This window comes from Phyllopteryx taeniolatus, chromosome 7 (assembly GCF_024500385.1).
Source record: "Phyllopteryx taeniolatus isolate TA_2022b chromosome 7, UOR_Ptae_1.2, whole genome shotgun sequence".
Classification (NCBI taxonomy): Eukaryota; Metazoa; Chordata; class Actinopteri; order Syngnathiformes; family Syngnathidae; genus Phyllopteryx; species Phyllopteryx taeniolatus.
Window position 1 is genome coordinate 5,685,115 of NC_084508.1, and position 16,084 is coordinate 5,701,198.

A 16,084-nucleotide genomic window follows, 5' to 3' on the forward strand; every position below is an offset into this window, starting at 1 on the left:
AAATCAAAGACGCACTTGATGCCTCTTTTGTTTGTTTACTGGAGGTCACTGTTAACCTCATTTTAGTAAAAACCTCTGGCTAGCTCCGACATGGGGCGAGTGTGACTCAGCACCCAAATGCAGCACACCGGAAAAGTTGGAAAGGATTTTAAGCATCAATTTGAGATCAACTACGACAAGTCAAATCAAAGCCCGGATAAAGTGCAATTCACATCACAATTGAGACGGTCAGGCTTTGCAGATAAGGAAGTTGGCCAGAGTGACGCAATGTTCCGTAATCCACCGATAGCAGGTCAGGAATGATCATATCTCATTGTTGTCTTAATCCACGATGCACGGTGAGCAGAGCGGGGAAACTCACACTTCTTGCAGAATCCCCAACAGTCACGTGGACAGTAACAGGCAAACGTGATAAGGTCGTGATGAAGCGTCTCGCTTGTATCACAGTCAAACACTTGACCCCGATCGCATCATCAACAAGGCCTTAAATAGGGAGGTGTAGCTGACTCTGGCTAGTAGCACGTGATTGACTGACAGCCTGTGACAGAACAAAATGGCAGACCGTGATAAACTCACTGTAAATACTCGCTTCGGTGCATAAAAGACAAGCCGTGGTAGCTTGACTTAAGAGTTCGGAGGCCCCGTCTGAGGTTCTGAGCACTCTGGGGAAGGTTTTCGTCCAGGATATCCTTACTTGTACTTGGCCGCATTCATCTTTCCTTCGATTGCAACCGGTCTCCCTGTCCCTGCAGCTGAAAAACTCCCCCACAGCATGATGCTGCCACCACCACCACGCTTCACTGTTGGGACTGTATTGGACAGGTGATGAGCAGGGCCTGGTTTTCTCCACACATGCCGCTTAGAATTAAGGCCAAAAAGTTCTATCTTGGTCTCATCAGACCAGAGAATCTTATTTCTCACCATCTTGGAGTCGTTCAGGTGTTTTTTTTGTTTTTTTGTTTTTTTTTTAAATAAGCAAACTCCATGCGGGCTTTCATGTGTCTTGCACTGAAGAGAGGCTTCCGTCGGGCCACTCTGTCATAAAGCCCCGACTGGTGGAGGGCTGCAGTGATGATTGACTTTCTAGAACTTTCTCCCACCTCTCGAACTCAGCCACAGTGATCTTTGGGTTCTTCTTGACGTCTCTCCCAATTGCTCAGTTTGGCCGGATGGCCAGCTCGAGGAAGGGTTCTGATGGTCCCAAACGTCTTCCATTTCAGGATTACGGAGGCCACTGTGCTCTTAGGATCTTTAAGTGCAGCAGAATCTTTGTTGTAACCTTGGCCAGATCTGTGCCTTGCCACAATTGTGTCTCTGAGCTCTTCACGCAGTTCCTTTGACCTCATGATTCTCATTTGCTCTGACAAGCACTGCGAGCTGTAAGGTCTTATATAGACGGGGGTGTGGCTTTCCTAGTCAAGTGCAATTAGCATAATCAAACACAGCTGGACTCCAATGAAAGTGTAGAACCATCTCAAGGATGATCAGAAGAAATGGACAGCGCCCGAGTTAAATATATGAGTGTCACAGCAAAGGGTCTGAATACTTATGGCTTTGTGATATTTCAGTTTTTCTTTTTGAATAAATCAGCATAGATTTTATTATATTTATAATTGTTTTTTTTCTGTCAATATGGGGTGTTGTGTGTACATTGAGGAGGGAAATGAACTTAAATGATTTTCACAAATTTAAGGGGGTCTGAAAACGTTCCGTACCCATTGTGTGTGTGTGTGTATATATATATATATATATATATATATATATATTTTTTTTTCTGTGCTTCTATTTGTTAAAGAACACATTTCAAAAATATATTTGATCCTAATTAAAAAAAAGGTGCTCTTTTAAATATTATTTATGTGCTTCTATTTTTCAAAGTAACAAATCCGAGTTTAGAAACGGCAGTTGGTTTTTATCCTTAAATTGCGTTTGAGAATTGCGGAACGAGGCTACAAAGGGCTAATCAGCCGATGTCGTCATTAACCCTCACGTGACACCGCTATGAAATCAAACCCTTGTTCTTCTTTCCCCACGTACAAAACTGTCTCATTGAGTGGCCTAAATCTTTCATTAACACACCAGCCAACCAGCCGTGTCTTTCTTCCGCCCGTTTAGCGGCGTACAAGCTTGTCAAAATTACCATCGGCGCCGTTTGTTTTGGACTAAGTGCTCTCCCGTGTTTGTTCATATTTAAGTTTGAAAGTGGAGTCAAGCTGTTTGAGATAATAAGTTCTACTCCAAAGACCCGGAATGGTAAGGCGCCTCGGAGGTGAGGACCTTGCACTCTGAGAGACTGCCACTAAGCAGGGATTTTGACAATGTGATTTAGTAAAAAAAATAAATAAAAAAAAAAAAAAATCAAGTCTAGAATGAAACCCATCCATCCATCTATTTTCTGAGCCGCTTCTCCTCACAAGGGTCGCGGGAGTGCTGGAGCCAATCCCAGCTATCATCGGGCAGGAGGCGGGGTACACCCTGAACTGGTTGCCAGCCAATCGCAAGGGCACACATAAACAAACAACCATTCACACTCACAGTCACACCTACGGGCAATTTAGAGTCTTCAATTCATGCATGTTTTTGGGATGTGGGAGGAAACCGGAGTGGCCGGAGAAAACCCACGCAGGCACGGGGAGAACGTGCAAACTCCACACAGGGGGATTGAACCCCGGTCCTCCGAACTGTGAGGCACAACGCTGTAACCAGTCGGTCACCGTGCCGCCCAGAATGAAACCCATTTTACCCAAATGGTATGATTCGATCCAGTAAATAGGGATTTAAAACTTAGTTTTCATGGGTTTCAATTGGCCAGTAGTGGCCTCAATAGAGCCAAAAGGTTTCAAGACAGGGTTATAGTTTCAAATTAACATTTTAAGACAGAGTTTCAAATTAGGGTTCTAAGATGATTAGGGGTCACAAATTAAGGTTTTAAGCCTGGATTAGGGTTTAAAATTAACATTTCAAGACAGGGTTACAAGTTAGGGTTCCAAATAGTGTCCCAAATTATTTAAGACAACATTACAGTTTTAAGTAAGGGTTTCATATTGGGTTTGAGGCTTTGCTTTCAAGCCTAGGTTAAGGTTTCAAATTTGTGTTTCAAGCCAGGGCTAGGGTTTCAAGTTACTACGACATAAGAATTTCTTGCCAATGATTTTGCTGACCCCAGTTTCTATGCACTCTGGAGCGAGCATGCAGACGGTGGATCACGTTGCCGTGTTGTGACATCCCGCGACGGAAGACGCTTTGACGGACGCGCTGTGACGCACAGACCCCCGGGGCACCTCGCGGAAGCCATCCGGCGTCTCGCCGCCATTTCCAGTACTCGGCTTCTGTCAGCATGTCACGCTCCCAACATGACATTAGCTCTGCATCGGGCTTTCTGACCCAAACTATAAATATAGCGTGTAAGGTAACTGAGTGGATTGTGATAGTGATGCACAAAGACAACTGGACTTCTTCATTGTGTGGTCACTTTCACTTCAGTGCACTTGACCGATTTTAAAACAACCTCACAGCTTTGCTTTCTGTCATCTTAATGCTAACACCCATGCAAAACACCATAGCGGACTAGCATATAGCATCGAAAAGTTGCTTTGCTTTTTATGTTTAAGCAACATGTTTGAACATGAATTGTGCGTGAAAACAGACAGTTACTTTAACAATATTCACAGGCATATTTTCCTTATCGTCTGCAAAGAACGACTAATATTACGCCGGCTTACCGGGAAGTTGTGACCATCTCCATACAATTGTATGTCTGTAGTATACTGCGAGTGAGCGTGAGAGTGGAAATAAACCAACTTTTTTAGAGTGTAATTTAGGTATAATTACTATGCGTACTGCAGTACAGTGAACTCCTTTATATCCATGGTTCGTCATTCGTAAATTTTGCAGGTATTTTTTATTTTATTTTTTTTTTTGGGGGGGGGGGGGGGGGGGGAGCTATTGTCCGTTGCATTTGGCACCATCTGGTGGCATCTTGGTGCAAAGGAACTGTTGGAGTGAGTTGAGATGCTTCATGTAGATAGTAGTCCTTTGCCCCCATCTTGTGGCACCTATAGGTAATTACGTCAATTTACGCACAGATTTTCACTATTTGCAGGCAGGGCTCGGTCCAAATGTCATTCATGTTTGATGTGTTCCTTTAAAGGGCGTGGCCTACGGAGTCGGATTGGTCACTTAGTCTCTGTGTAAGTGTCTGGCTGTGAGTTGTGGCCCACAGCAGCAGCTTCTCATTTCGTATGTGTGTTTTGTTTTTCACGTTCAATACATGGCTAAAAGTGCATCGGTGACTGTGGCTCTCCTTGCCCACTTGTGACACAAAACAAAAACTGGACCAAGCGACGGCTCGTAACTGGAAAAACAAAAGTTGGGGCACTCGTAAGTTGAAGTACCGCATAGTTGACAACTGTAGATTTAGTGACATGCGTGAAGTAACAAAGTACAACATAGGACGTATTACTCACAGTGTCACTGTCATCACAGTTTGTTTGTGTGTGTCATAACGCACAATGACTGCAGTTGACATCCAGCCTGTTAGCGTTGTTTCTAGGACTTTAGGTTTCGTTTATTTTGTGTTTTTTGTTGCCCCCCCCCCCTCATTTGTCATTGGCCCGGCCTGTTTATCAAAGACAAAAAGACGGTGACTAACAAACGTTGACGGAACAATGCGTAGCCCCCCTCCCCGCTCCTCCTCGTCTGTCATCTTGAGGCTACGCTACGCTAGCCTGCAGTGGGCCACCCCTGTCAAAGCTCTGAACCTGCTGCCGGATTGACCTTCCAGTCAATGGCCGCCACCGGCCAGCAACAATCAAAGGCAAAATACAGAATGTTACACCGGCGAGGACATTAGTGCCATTATTCTGCTGTACCGCATCAGTACATGGTCCACTTCATGCAACATAGTGGCGCAGTAATGCCAGCATTAAGTAGTCAAGTCCATTGTAGCAACTCAGACATTGACGATATAAATTGAGAATGCTTCACATCCGTGTTGCATAATCGACTCCATGCAACACAGTAGCTCAGTAATTTCTGTAAAAAGATTTCCATTGTAACAATGAGCTGAAAATGCGTCATATCTGTGTTGCATTGTCATTTCCAGTAGCTAAGTAATGCTCATTTAAATAACAATGAATCAAGTTGACTCCATGGACCAAGCGACGGCTCGTAACTGGAAAAACCCAAGTTGGGGCACTCGTAAGTTGAAGTACCGCATAGTTGACATCTTGTATGAAGTAACAAAAGTTGGTTGACTCCATGCAACACAGTAGCGCAGGGATTTCATTAGTAACGACTCTTGTGAGGATAAAGCGGTACAGAAGATGGATGAGGCAAGTCTATTGTTTCACCTCAAACATTGACTTTATCAACTGAAAAATGCTTCACATCTGTGTTGCATGGCTCAGTAATAAGAAGTCAAGTCCATTGTAACACGTAAAATATTGTATTAAATGAAAATGCTTCCCATCCATGGTGGACAGAGTCGCACATGCAACACAGATGTAAGCCAACTCTCAGCCCGGCTCTCTGAGTTCGCAGCGACTTCTTCCCCACAACTTGAGCGTGAAATTTGTCAGAAAGTCTCCAGAAAGCCATTTTCGACACGTGAGGCGAAGATTAGGAGCGACTCCAGCAGCCTTTGGGGGGTATTCGCTAAAAACTGTTAACTTTGCATTTCAAATCACCAGGGTGGAGGAATGGTCTTTTTCTTTTTTATTCTTTCTTTTTTTAAGCTTTAGGAAAAGCCCCAGAGTCATGGAAGGAAGCTCTGCATCTTTTTTTTTTTTTTTTTTTATAGACGCATCACAAAACCTTCTCCTTTACTCACACAATGCACGGATGCTTTGCACTGTTGGCTCCAAATGTCCGTCCGAGCGTTAGCCGCTGGAGCCATGTCTAAACAGTGTGGTGCCTGGGAGGCCGGTCTCTTCACTCAAACACAGCTGACTTTGCGACCGACTAAGCCGAAGCCAAAGTAAAAGCAAAATATACTTGTGGCGCTCTTGTAGCTGTTACTGAGCTGAAGAGTGCTTATTTTTTTAAAAAAGAACATTTGTTCAAATTGGAGAATCTGACGTGGTCGCCCAACAATGTTGCGCGCAACCGTGTTTCTGTTCCGCGCAGCTACGTGACTCCTTAGCCTTGCACGGTCTGCCTCACTTCTTGACCTTTCAATGCATTTTTCTGCAATAGTCCATTTAAGTCAGTAAAGTAACCCATTCATTTTTTATTTTGTAACCCTCTGGAGTGACTTCTTTTTCTAATATTGCTAATACTACAGCATTTTTTTTTTTTTACAGCCAGCAGGGGTAGCTTCCAATTATTTAACTAAAATGAAATGATTCTCCATGGTGAGCAGAGGATATCTCCACTTCTTCAAATCAAAATTGCATCATTCATTTCCTCCATTGTAGTGCAGTAAGCCATTGGAAACTAAAAATATGACTTTATTGCTTTCTTGTCTAAAAATTTGAGAAATTATGTAATCTGTAGAAAATTTATATAAATGAACCCATTTTATGCAAATAGTGCGATTCAATTCTGTAGTTAGCAATAACTTTTTTTTTTTTTTTTTAAACTTGTTTTTTTATTTTTTAGATGGAGTATTTTGGGGTTCCGATTGTCCAAAAGTGTCCACTACGAAGCCAAAATGTGTAATTTGACATAAACTGTATAATATTGAAACATTTAAAGAGCTGAAGTTGGAAATGACAAGATTTCCCACCGTTGGAAAAGTGCTATTACATTTGTATTAACAGCTCAAAGGGGCCAAAAAAGGAAGTGAGGTGGGCACCAATTGTCAGCATGGATTAATTCCACCCAGGTTCCAAATTATCCAACTTTATTTAACTAGGGACACTTTATCAAACGAACTCAAGAAACCCGATAGCGCGTTTTGTCTTTTTTGGGCACGATTGTGGGATCTTTGTGTCAGAATGGCCGCTTGGGCAGACGCACTATCTGCGTGGGCGAATCCCAAAAACCTAGCCCGCTCGGCAGACTGACTGATGGTGCGCATTTGATTAGTTTCATCACATTCCACCGGCATAATTGGTAGAAAATGTACCGTGGCGGCGTAATTATTTCAGAGGGGGGCCCCTCGATTTGCATTAGCCGTGGACGCGCTAACTTAAACGCTAGCTCTGGAGGCCTGAAGAGATGAATGAATAATCAGCACAATTTAAAAGCCATGAAACATTTAAATAAAGTAATGTCTCTTCCTAAAGGGCACAGTGGAGATATCTCTCCATACATATGCAGAAAGATACTTGAATATTCTTTTTTTTTTTTTTAAACAAACATCAGCGCTAATCAGCCAGACAAAAATAAGAGTGGAAGCACGTCATGTTTTTTTGGGGGGAGCTTTTAACGCTTCCTGAGGGGCTGCCCCTCCAACGTGGATTAGATGGGATTTAGACAAACTTGCTGCATGTAGCTCAGACGCTAACAAACGGCTTTACACTAAGGTTGTCGCTAGCTTCCTCTTAGCGATGGAGACGCTTTCCGCCCAAAAGTGGCAGGCATACACCGTCATTATGAAACAGGTCGTAAGTGTAATTACCTCAAACGTTATCGTTACAACGCAAACATTTTAAGAGTTGACTGTTTTCTTCCAGTAGACTTTGACATGGTCGTTCCACAATGTTCTGTTCGTCCATGTTTATGTTCCAAAGAGCTACGGAATTTATTAGTTCCACCTAGTCTGCTTCATTCCTTGCTGTTTTGCTGCATTCCTCCGTAATAATATTTTATTCTAAATAGTCTGTGACGCTGTCACTCCGCAATGTTGTGTTTGTGTCATTGTTTATGTTGCAGAGAGCTACGGGATTTATTATTTCCACCCAGTCTTCGACGGATCTTTCTGTTTTGCTGTATTTCTCCATCATAGTGAATTATTTCCCGATACAGTGATGTGTGATTGCGGTCGCTCCACAATGTTATGTGGTTCCGTGTTAATGTTTCTGGGGCGCTACGCCACTTATTTGATCCTCCCAGTCTACTTGGTTTCTTGAGGTTATGTGGAGTTATGTGTCTTTGACCATTGGTGTTCTAATAGACTTAGCATGTGGTTGCTCCACAACTTTGTGTGCCCATGTTTACGTCCCAAAAAGCAATGCAATTTATTATTTCCGTCCAGTCTGCTTTTACTGCATTATTTCATAAAGGTACATTCCCAATAGACACTAATATGTGGTCACTGCACAATGTTGTGTGCTGTTATGTGCTTATGTTCCAGGGAGCTGGGGTCCTTATTAGTTCTATCCAGTTTTTTTATTCCTGCAGTTTCAAGGGACTATTATTGATAAATTCAGCGAAACATAAAGAACTGAAGCAGACTGGATTGAAATATGTCACATGAGCTGCATGACTATGAAAACGGACGCACACAACATTGTGGACTCGCAGCGAGACGTGTTTTCGCTGAGATGGACTGCAGCGAGTCAACGGAGTAAATTCCAAAGCACCTTGACAGCAGCCACACATTGTAGAGCTAATAGCAGAAGGCGGGGAGGGGAAGGACGGAGTATGGGATAAACGGTTGCTCAGGCTGGAAACGCCACATTACACTTGTGCTGACTCGGGCGGGAAAAGACGCTAAATCACGGAGATTTGCGACGCTCTGCGCGTTTCCTGGGCAGAGTTGCGGCGATCGAGCCGCTCAGCCGGGCGCCGGCCGGCTCTCAAGGCCGCGGAAATAACATCTCAATCACGGGGCGTCGGGGCTAAAGCATCTGTGGTGTCAGTCTTAATTGTTTTCCGCCCAACGTCACATATCGGTGTCAGACACAGCCTGTCTAAAAAGGGTCTGTCATTAACCTTGGACGGCCTTATTAGGTTAGCGCCTAAAGACACAAAAAAACTCAATTACTAAAAGTTACTGCACAAGGGGAACAAAATGACAAGCTACGCATCAAGACCTTTGCGACTCCACCAGACGTCTGCTGAACCAGGGCAATCGTTGCAACGTGTTGCACTCGACAGGGAAATGTCAAATGTAAACACAACATTATGGAGCGAGTCGGAGTCTACTGGGAAAACAAGGATTATTATGTATAAATGAAGAGAAAAGTCAAGAAACAAAGCAGATTTGGCAGAAGTAATAAGTGGCATAGCTCCATGGATCAGAAAGATGGACACACAACATTGTAGAGGTACGACATGTCAGACTAATGGGGGGACAATTTTTACTACAATAAGAACAGAAGCAGACTGATCTGGATTAAAAAGTTTTCTAGCGCCACCGAATTGAAACATGGATGCACACAACATGGAATGACCATACTAAAGGGAAAAACCAAGGCCTGAGGCAGACTGCGCTGAACAAATAAGTCGATAGCATACTGTAACATAAACATGCACGCACACAGCAGACTGACATTTTATGGCTCCACAATGTTGTGTCTATTCATGTTTACGTTCCACAAAGCTTTAAAAGTTACCAGTTCTTCATGTTGCGCAGGATTTCTCGAAAAAAGTAGTTTTTTCCCCCCCTGGACGTCTGATATGATAGCTCCACAATGTTATGTCTGTCCCTGTTCCCTGGAGCTACAAGATTTACTACTTCTACTCAGTTGGCCTCAGTTCTTGAAGTTTGCTACATTTCTTTATAATACTCCCTTGTTATGCCAGTATATGCATACATATAGCATATGTGGTCGTGCCACAATGCTGTGTATGGTCATGTTTATGTTCCAGGCAGCTGCCTGACTTACTAGTTCTGCCCAGTGTTCCTCAGTTCTTGATGTTTCACTGTATTTCACCATAGTAGTCCTGCATTTTTTTTGTGTGTCCGAAAACGTACATTTAGTCGCTCCACAATGTTGTGTGTCCACGTTTATGTTCCAGGGAGCTGCATGACTCAGTTCTGCCCAGTCGGTCTTAGTTCTTGATGTTGCACAGCATTTCTTTGTAGTAGTCCCTTGTTTTTTTCCCAGCTGACTGTCCCGTGTGTGTTTACGTCCATGTTTATAGTCTGTGGAAGTTACGTGACATACTAATTCCACCCAGTTTGTGTCGGTTCTTGAACTTTTGCTGCCTTTCTTCGTGGTAGTCATTTTCTTCATGGTCGCTCCACAATGTTGTTGTATTTATGCTCTGATGGACATTTAGTTCGTTTTTAGTTCTGCCCAGTTACTTGCCATTTCTGTCCATTTTTCCAGGAATTATTTATTTCCCCAGTAGACTTGCACATGTGATTGCTCCACAATGTTGTGTGTGTCTGTTCATTAACAATTAAGGCAACAATTTATTATTTGTCATTTTCTGTGTCCAGACCCTTGGCCCTTCTTCGGTGTCCACCCCAAGTGCTCCAGTGACTGGTTACAAACGCATGGTCATCCCTAATCAGCCGCCACTGACCGCCACCAAGAAGTCCACGCCCAAAGCCCAAGTCCCGAGCAGCGGCTCGTCGACGCTGCCGGCGAAGCTCCAGCCCGTGGCGGCGTCCTACACCACCGCCTCCACGCCCAGCCAGCCCACATTCAATGTCCAGGTACGGTCCGCCCAGCCCAGCCCCCAGCACCCAACAAGCGGCGGGCAGCACTTTGGTGGAGGCCAGCAGCCGGCTCGCAGCCCCACCCAGGTCCAGTACATGCCGGCCCAGCCCAAAGGGCCCGACTTCGCCTACGGGCCGCCTCAGCCAGGGTTCTCCCCGGTTGGCCCGGGCGCTTATCAGGACCAGCAGGCCTACAGGAGAACCGAGCCTCAACCCTACCAGGCGGCGGGCCCCAAGAAGACCTATATCACTGACGTGCCGCAGAGCTTGGACCCCTACACTTCTGGACCAACCATCCCACCAAAGGTAGAAACAGTCCCTAACCATGAATTGGCTTACTCTGTTGCTAACCAAAACAGAAGCATCTACCGAGGCGCGTAAACAGTCTCTAAGATGAATTAAAAATATGGAGTCTTAACTCATGTTGTACAAATGTTCCCCGTGCAGTAGTAAAGATGATATTGCTATTAGTAGTGTTCCAGTAAGCTCTTTACATGTGGTCCCTCCACAATGTTGTGTGCATTCACGTTAATGGTTGAGGCAGCAACTTGAGGCAGCTGTCTAGTCTGCCTTATTTCTTGATGGATTGCTGCATTTCTCTTTTATAGTAATGTTTTTCAATAGATTTGGACACAAGGTTTCTCCACAATGTTGTGTGGGTCCATTTTTATGTCCCAGGTAAGTTACGTTACTTACGAGTTCATCTCAGTCAACCTTAATTTCTGACTTTTCACTGCATTTCTTTTTTTTTTTTATTGCCTCTTGTTTTTCGAGTAGACTCACGTGGTCGCTCCACACTGTTGTGCGCATCTATGTTTATGTTCCCAGCAGCTACTCGAAGAATTTCTTCTGCCCAGGCTACCTTGGTTTCTCTCTCTCTCTCTCTCTCTCTCTCTCTCTATCTATCTGTCTATCACTGTAGATTGAATGTGGGGTTATCTATCTATCACTGTAGATTGTGGGGTCTTCGCAATGTTGTGTGCGTCCATGTTTATCTTCTTGGGACACTTCCAGTATGTGACTTATTAATTCCACTGTCTTCCTTGTTTCTTTCAATTTCCCTTCATTTCTCCATTATAGTCCCTCTTTCTACCATAGACCCAACATGTGGTCACTCCACAATGTTGTGTGCATCCTTGTTGCTGTTGTATGTATGTTCATGTAATATGCAACTGAGTAGTTCTGCCAGGCTGTGTCTGTATCTGCCATTTCGTTATATGTCGCCATAATACTGTAGTCCCATATTTTCCCAGTAGACGCTGACATGTGGTCGTTCCACAATGTTGTGTGTATCTGTGTGTATGTTTAGGAGTGTGTGTTTCAACCTCGTGTTCACACACTTTTTGTGTGCGTGTTTGCATATACGATATTTACTTGCACGGTAATGCGGCAGGGGACGTGCTTGCGATGCATAGAATAAACTGTTGTTTTAACCTTTATGAATTTTTCAAAGATGACCTCCATTGGGGCTATGCGCCATCTGAATCAATTTGTCTCGCAAGCACAAAAAAAAAAAAAAAAAAGTTACCAGCCGCGGCGCCTTCTTCATCTCTGCCTCCTATGATTGTTTGTCACGTTCGTGCAGAGATGAAAAGGTTGACACTTTATTTTGTGTCAGGTGGAAATGTGTTTGTCTTTGGTGTTACAGCACATCCAAATGGAAAAGCTTTGTTGAGCTTTTAAACTCAATTCGTTTGTAATAAACTGCAAAATATGTTGCAGTCAACAAAAGGTTTAACACATTTGCAGGGGAAGGATGGAGTTTACTGCGCAATATCACTGTTAAAGACATTTTTTTATTACATTTTCTTCATTTTTTTAAATGATTAAATTAAACCAAAACGTATTTCTTTGGTTAGACAGCCACACAAGTGAAAGGTTCGCCCAAATATGTATTAAAGTTGGATAATGATATTTGATATAATTATTTAAGACAAAATAATAAAGAAAATAAGAACTTATTTTTTGTTGGTTAATCATTTTGTAGTAATTTTTTTTTAACATGAGTATTTTATCTAAGCAAAGTAAAGGTTGTTAAATTGTGAAGCCATGAAAAATAAGTGCCATCAAATAATTAAGAAACAAAAGTTAATCCCTTTTGTATTTGATTTTTTTTCTATTTTCTATTCAATTTTATTCATGTAATACATTAATTATTTGAATACCTTTTTGGTATTAAATTGACCAAAATGAAAATGAAACCTTTGACAAAGTTGTTTGTCCCCTTTAATTCAATTTGTACGCTGTTACATTCTTTAAAATGGTTGAAACAAGTGCATCCATACCATAGACGTGATTCTTTCGCCCAAGTGTGGCATTTCCCATTATGTGTTAGCATTAAAGCACGTGTACTTTGAGTGACAAAGGGAGAAAGGTTTTCCCTATTGATACAGTTGCAACTCATTAAAAAAAAAAAAAACGCCTTCTCACTGATTTGCAAATGTTAGATATTTTTAAATAAAGAAAAACATGTTCTTTTTCATTTATTTATTTATTTTTCATTTCAAAAAGCATCTTGTCTGCAGCGTGCCGCCCGGTGCCAACAGAGCTTTTAATAGTACAGCAAGTCTGTGTGATGAGAATTGTAAAGAATAGTCGGATGCCGCGGAGACAAAATAGTTGTAATGTGAACAACAGCTCTGGAAAGTGGAAGGCCCTGGAGTTCTCCTTTAATTCAAGGATTCTCGTTCACGTACGGGCGCCTCCGCCGTCCTGCGGGAGACGTTCATCAAGGACCGTACGTGTTTTACTAAACACAAATTAGACGTGCGAGCCTAATTATATTTGTTCAAAAACAAGAAAATCTACATTTTTTTTTTTTTACTTGAAAGCTCGCTCACCCGACGTCCCAGTTTGGCGCCAAAACACAAAAGGTGACATTTAGTACGTTCGTTTGCCTTTGATGCCACATAAAAGAAAAAGAAAGAATTAATTAAATGCAATAAAAGCAAATGAGCGTGTTGTATATATTTAGACTTTACTCTCTGAGGTCTTTCTGTTTTGTGTTTGTTACCTCCGCCAAGGAAGCTCGGTTATAAAACCGTAAAGAATCCACTAAAGCATTACACAAATTGCACGAAATAATACAATAATAAACATTAGAAAATAATACTAATGATACAACACAAAAGTAAAAGGGAAAAATACCTAACATTTAGAAATATATGGGAAAAAATACAATAACTATTACAGAAAAAATAATTACAAAAATATTAGAAAATAATCATTTCTAGTAAAATAATACACAATTTGAAAAAATGGCAAAAATATTAAATTGTACAAAAATCCACAAAATACAAAAATACTAGGGAAATATGATTTATACTAATCAAACTAGACAAAATATTCTGTTACAAATTCACAAATGTAAGACAAATTCACGAACCCTAGCAAAAATACAAAAATAAGATGACAAAAATGCAAAACTATGAAGACAATAATTTTAAACTTTTGGTGTTTTCCATAATAGTTTCAAATTTGGGTATTCAATTAATTTCCAATGATGTATTCAATGAAAAATACTTAATTAGAAAAAAAGAGCAAACATTTTCGTACTACACAAAAATGTTTGAACATATTACCTAAAAATATTAGACATTAGGGAAAATACCAAAATATGACCCAAAAATATTAGTTTAGTTTTTTTTAATTAAAAAAAAATTTTATACGAAAAAATACAAACATAATCGATAGGTGAAAAATACTCAAATCAGATTAGCAAAAAAAAAAAACACATTTCAAAATTTGTAAATATTACACAAATAACCAAATATTAAACAAGAAAAGCAAATAATGGAAAATTGTAAAAAAAAAAAAAAAAAAAAGGAAAAAGCCTTCCACCGTTTTCCTCTTCATCAGTGCACTCTCTTTTTCTTTCTAAATATGGTAGTGCCTATAATTAAAATTGGAAACGTTATGAAAGCCTTTCCTCCCTAATCGTGTCGTGACTTGTCTGTAACCTTGGCAAACGCTGTTATGAATTGAACGCTGCTGTCTCTTTAAATGCCGTTTTAGATTAAAGCAACACTAAAGAAGTACATCCATTAACTTGATTGATTGACAGGATATGGCGATGCTCTTTGATGATGTCTTCATTAAAGGATCACTATGCAAGTATTCATAGAAGGTCATGACAAGTTCAATGCCAACTCGTGCGACCCAAATCCTAGCATTTATTGAGTTATATATTTTTTATTCACCATGTCAAAAATAAATGACCAATTTCTACGAATCCCGCTCGGAATGGGAACGCAAAGGCTCAGCGGGATGACGGACTCGTGTTATTGCCGGCTGAGCTTGAGTGACGGCGGTTTTGACAGCGGCGGATTATTATTATTTCACAATCCCGACCGGCGGCTAATGTCCGCCAGAAGGTCGGTCATGTTGGCCGGCGGCTGTCAGAAGTAGACTTGCGAAGGGGTGGAAAATCTCCGGAAGGTTTTCGGTAAATTTCCGTGTGGAATTTTGGAAACGGCAAGCATGAATTTGTTTTGTCATCATCAGCGGACAAAATGATACAATTCAAAAGCCTGACATTATTAACAGATTTATTTTATTGAACAATAAATTGCGCCACTGAGAACTAGAGTGAGTTAACTACGTCGCCGTCATTTTGTAGCAGGAGACTGATTGTAAAGTATTATGTCTGCAGTCAAATCTGGGATTTATATGGCATTACGTCTTCGCGATACTCCTTTTTACAGAAATGATGGTTTTCCTTGAAATCATATTTTTATCCACAGCTTGAGGTAATCTCATCATCTCCAGTTTCATTAATTGGATCCTGGTCAGTATGAACTAAGTTGCCTGAAAGAAAAGAAAAAGCAAACTAGGTTTAGAACAAAGTTAGTGGTCTAAGTCCCAAAATTCGTCAAAACTATCAATATTCCATGAAAGATGAGAAATAACGTTCAGTTATACTAGTATGCAGGTGCACTTTGTGAACCTTCAATCAATCTCTGAACCGCACTTTCTAGGATGTATTCGCTGGGTGGTCACTCCACAATGTTGTGTGTGTCCGTGTTTATGTTCCAGGGAGCTACGCGACTTACTAGTTCTTCCTCGTCTTCCTCTGTTCTCGCCATTTTGCTACGTGTCTCAACAAGAGTCCCTTTCCCCCCCCCCCCCAATAGACTCCGCTTTGTGGTAGTTCCACAGTGTTGTGTGCGTGCATCTCTGCCACAGGGAGTCATGCGACTTGTTAGTTCTGTGAAGTCTACCTCGTTTCTTGCCATTTTGTGGCTTTGTTGCAGCCCACTTAGACATGTGGTTGCTCCATAATGTTGCGTAGGTCCAGATTTATGTTCTGGGAAGCTGCGCTGTTTATTAGTTCCACCCGGTCGGCTTTAATTCTTCCAGTTGTAGCATTTCTCCTCAGTAGTCCTTTTTTTTTTTTTTTTTTTTTCAGTAGACTCTGATATGTGGTCGCTCCACAATGTTGTGTCTGTCAATGTTGATGCTCCAAGGAGCTATGCGAATAACAGGTTGCATCCAATCCTCCTCGTTTCTTGCTTTCTCTGTATCGCTCCACAATGTTCCCCCCCCCCCCCCCACCCCCAGGAGATTCTGACATGTTGTCGCACCACA

At 41.8% G+C, this 16,084-nt stretch overlaps 1 protein-coding gene across 5 annotated transcripts in view; it reads left to right on the top strand.

The window, feature by feature from the left end:
- The window catches only part of lpp (LIM domain containing preferred translocation partner in lipoma), a 133,866-nt gene that overhangs the window by 67,753 nt on the left and 50,029 nt on the right, over positions 1–16,084 (top strand). For all 5 annotated transcript variants that reach the window (XM_061780189.1, XM_061780185.1, XM_061780187.1 and 2 more), the window contains one exon: positions 10,277–10,804. In XM_061780189.1, the coding sequence (XP_061636173.1) occupies positions 10,277–10,804 (528 nt within the window). The remainder of the gene's footprint in view (positions 1–10,276; positions 10,805–16,084) is intronic.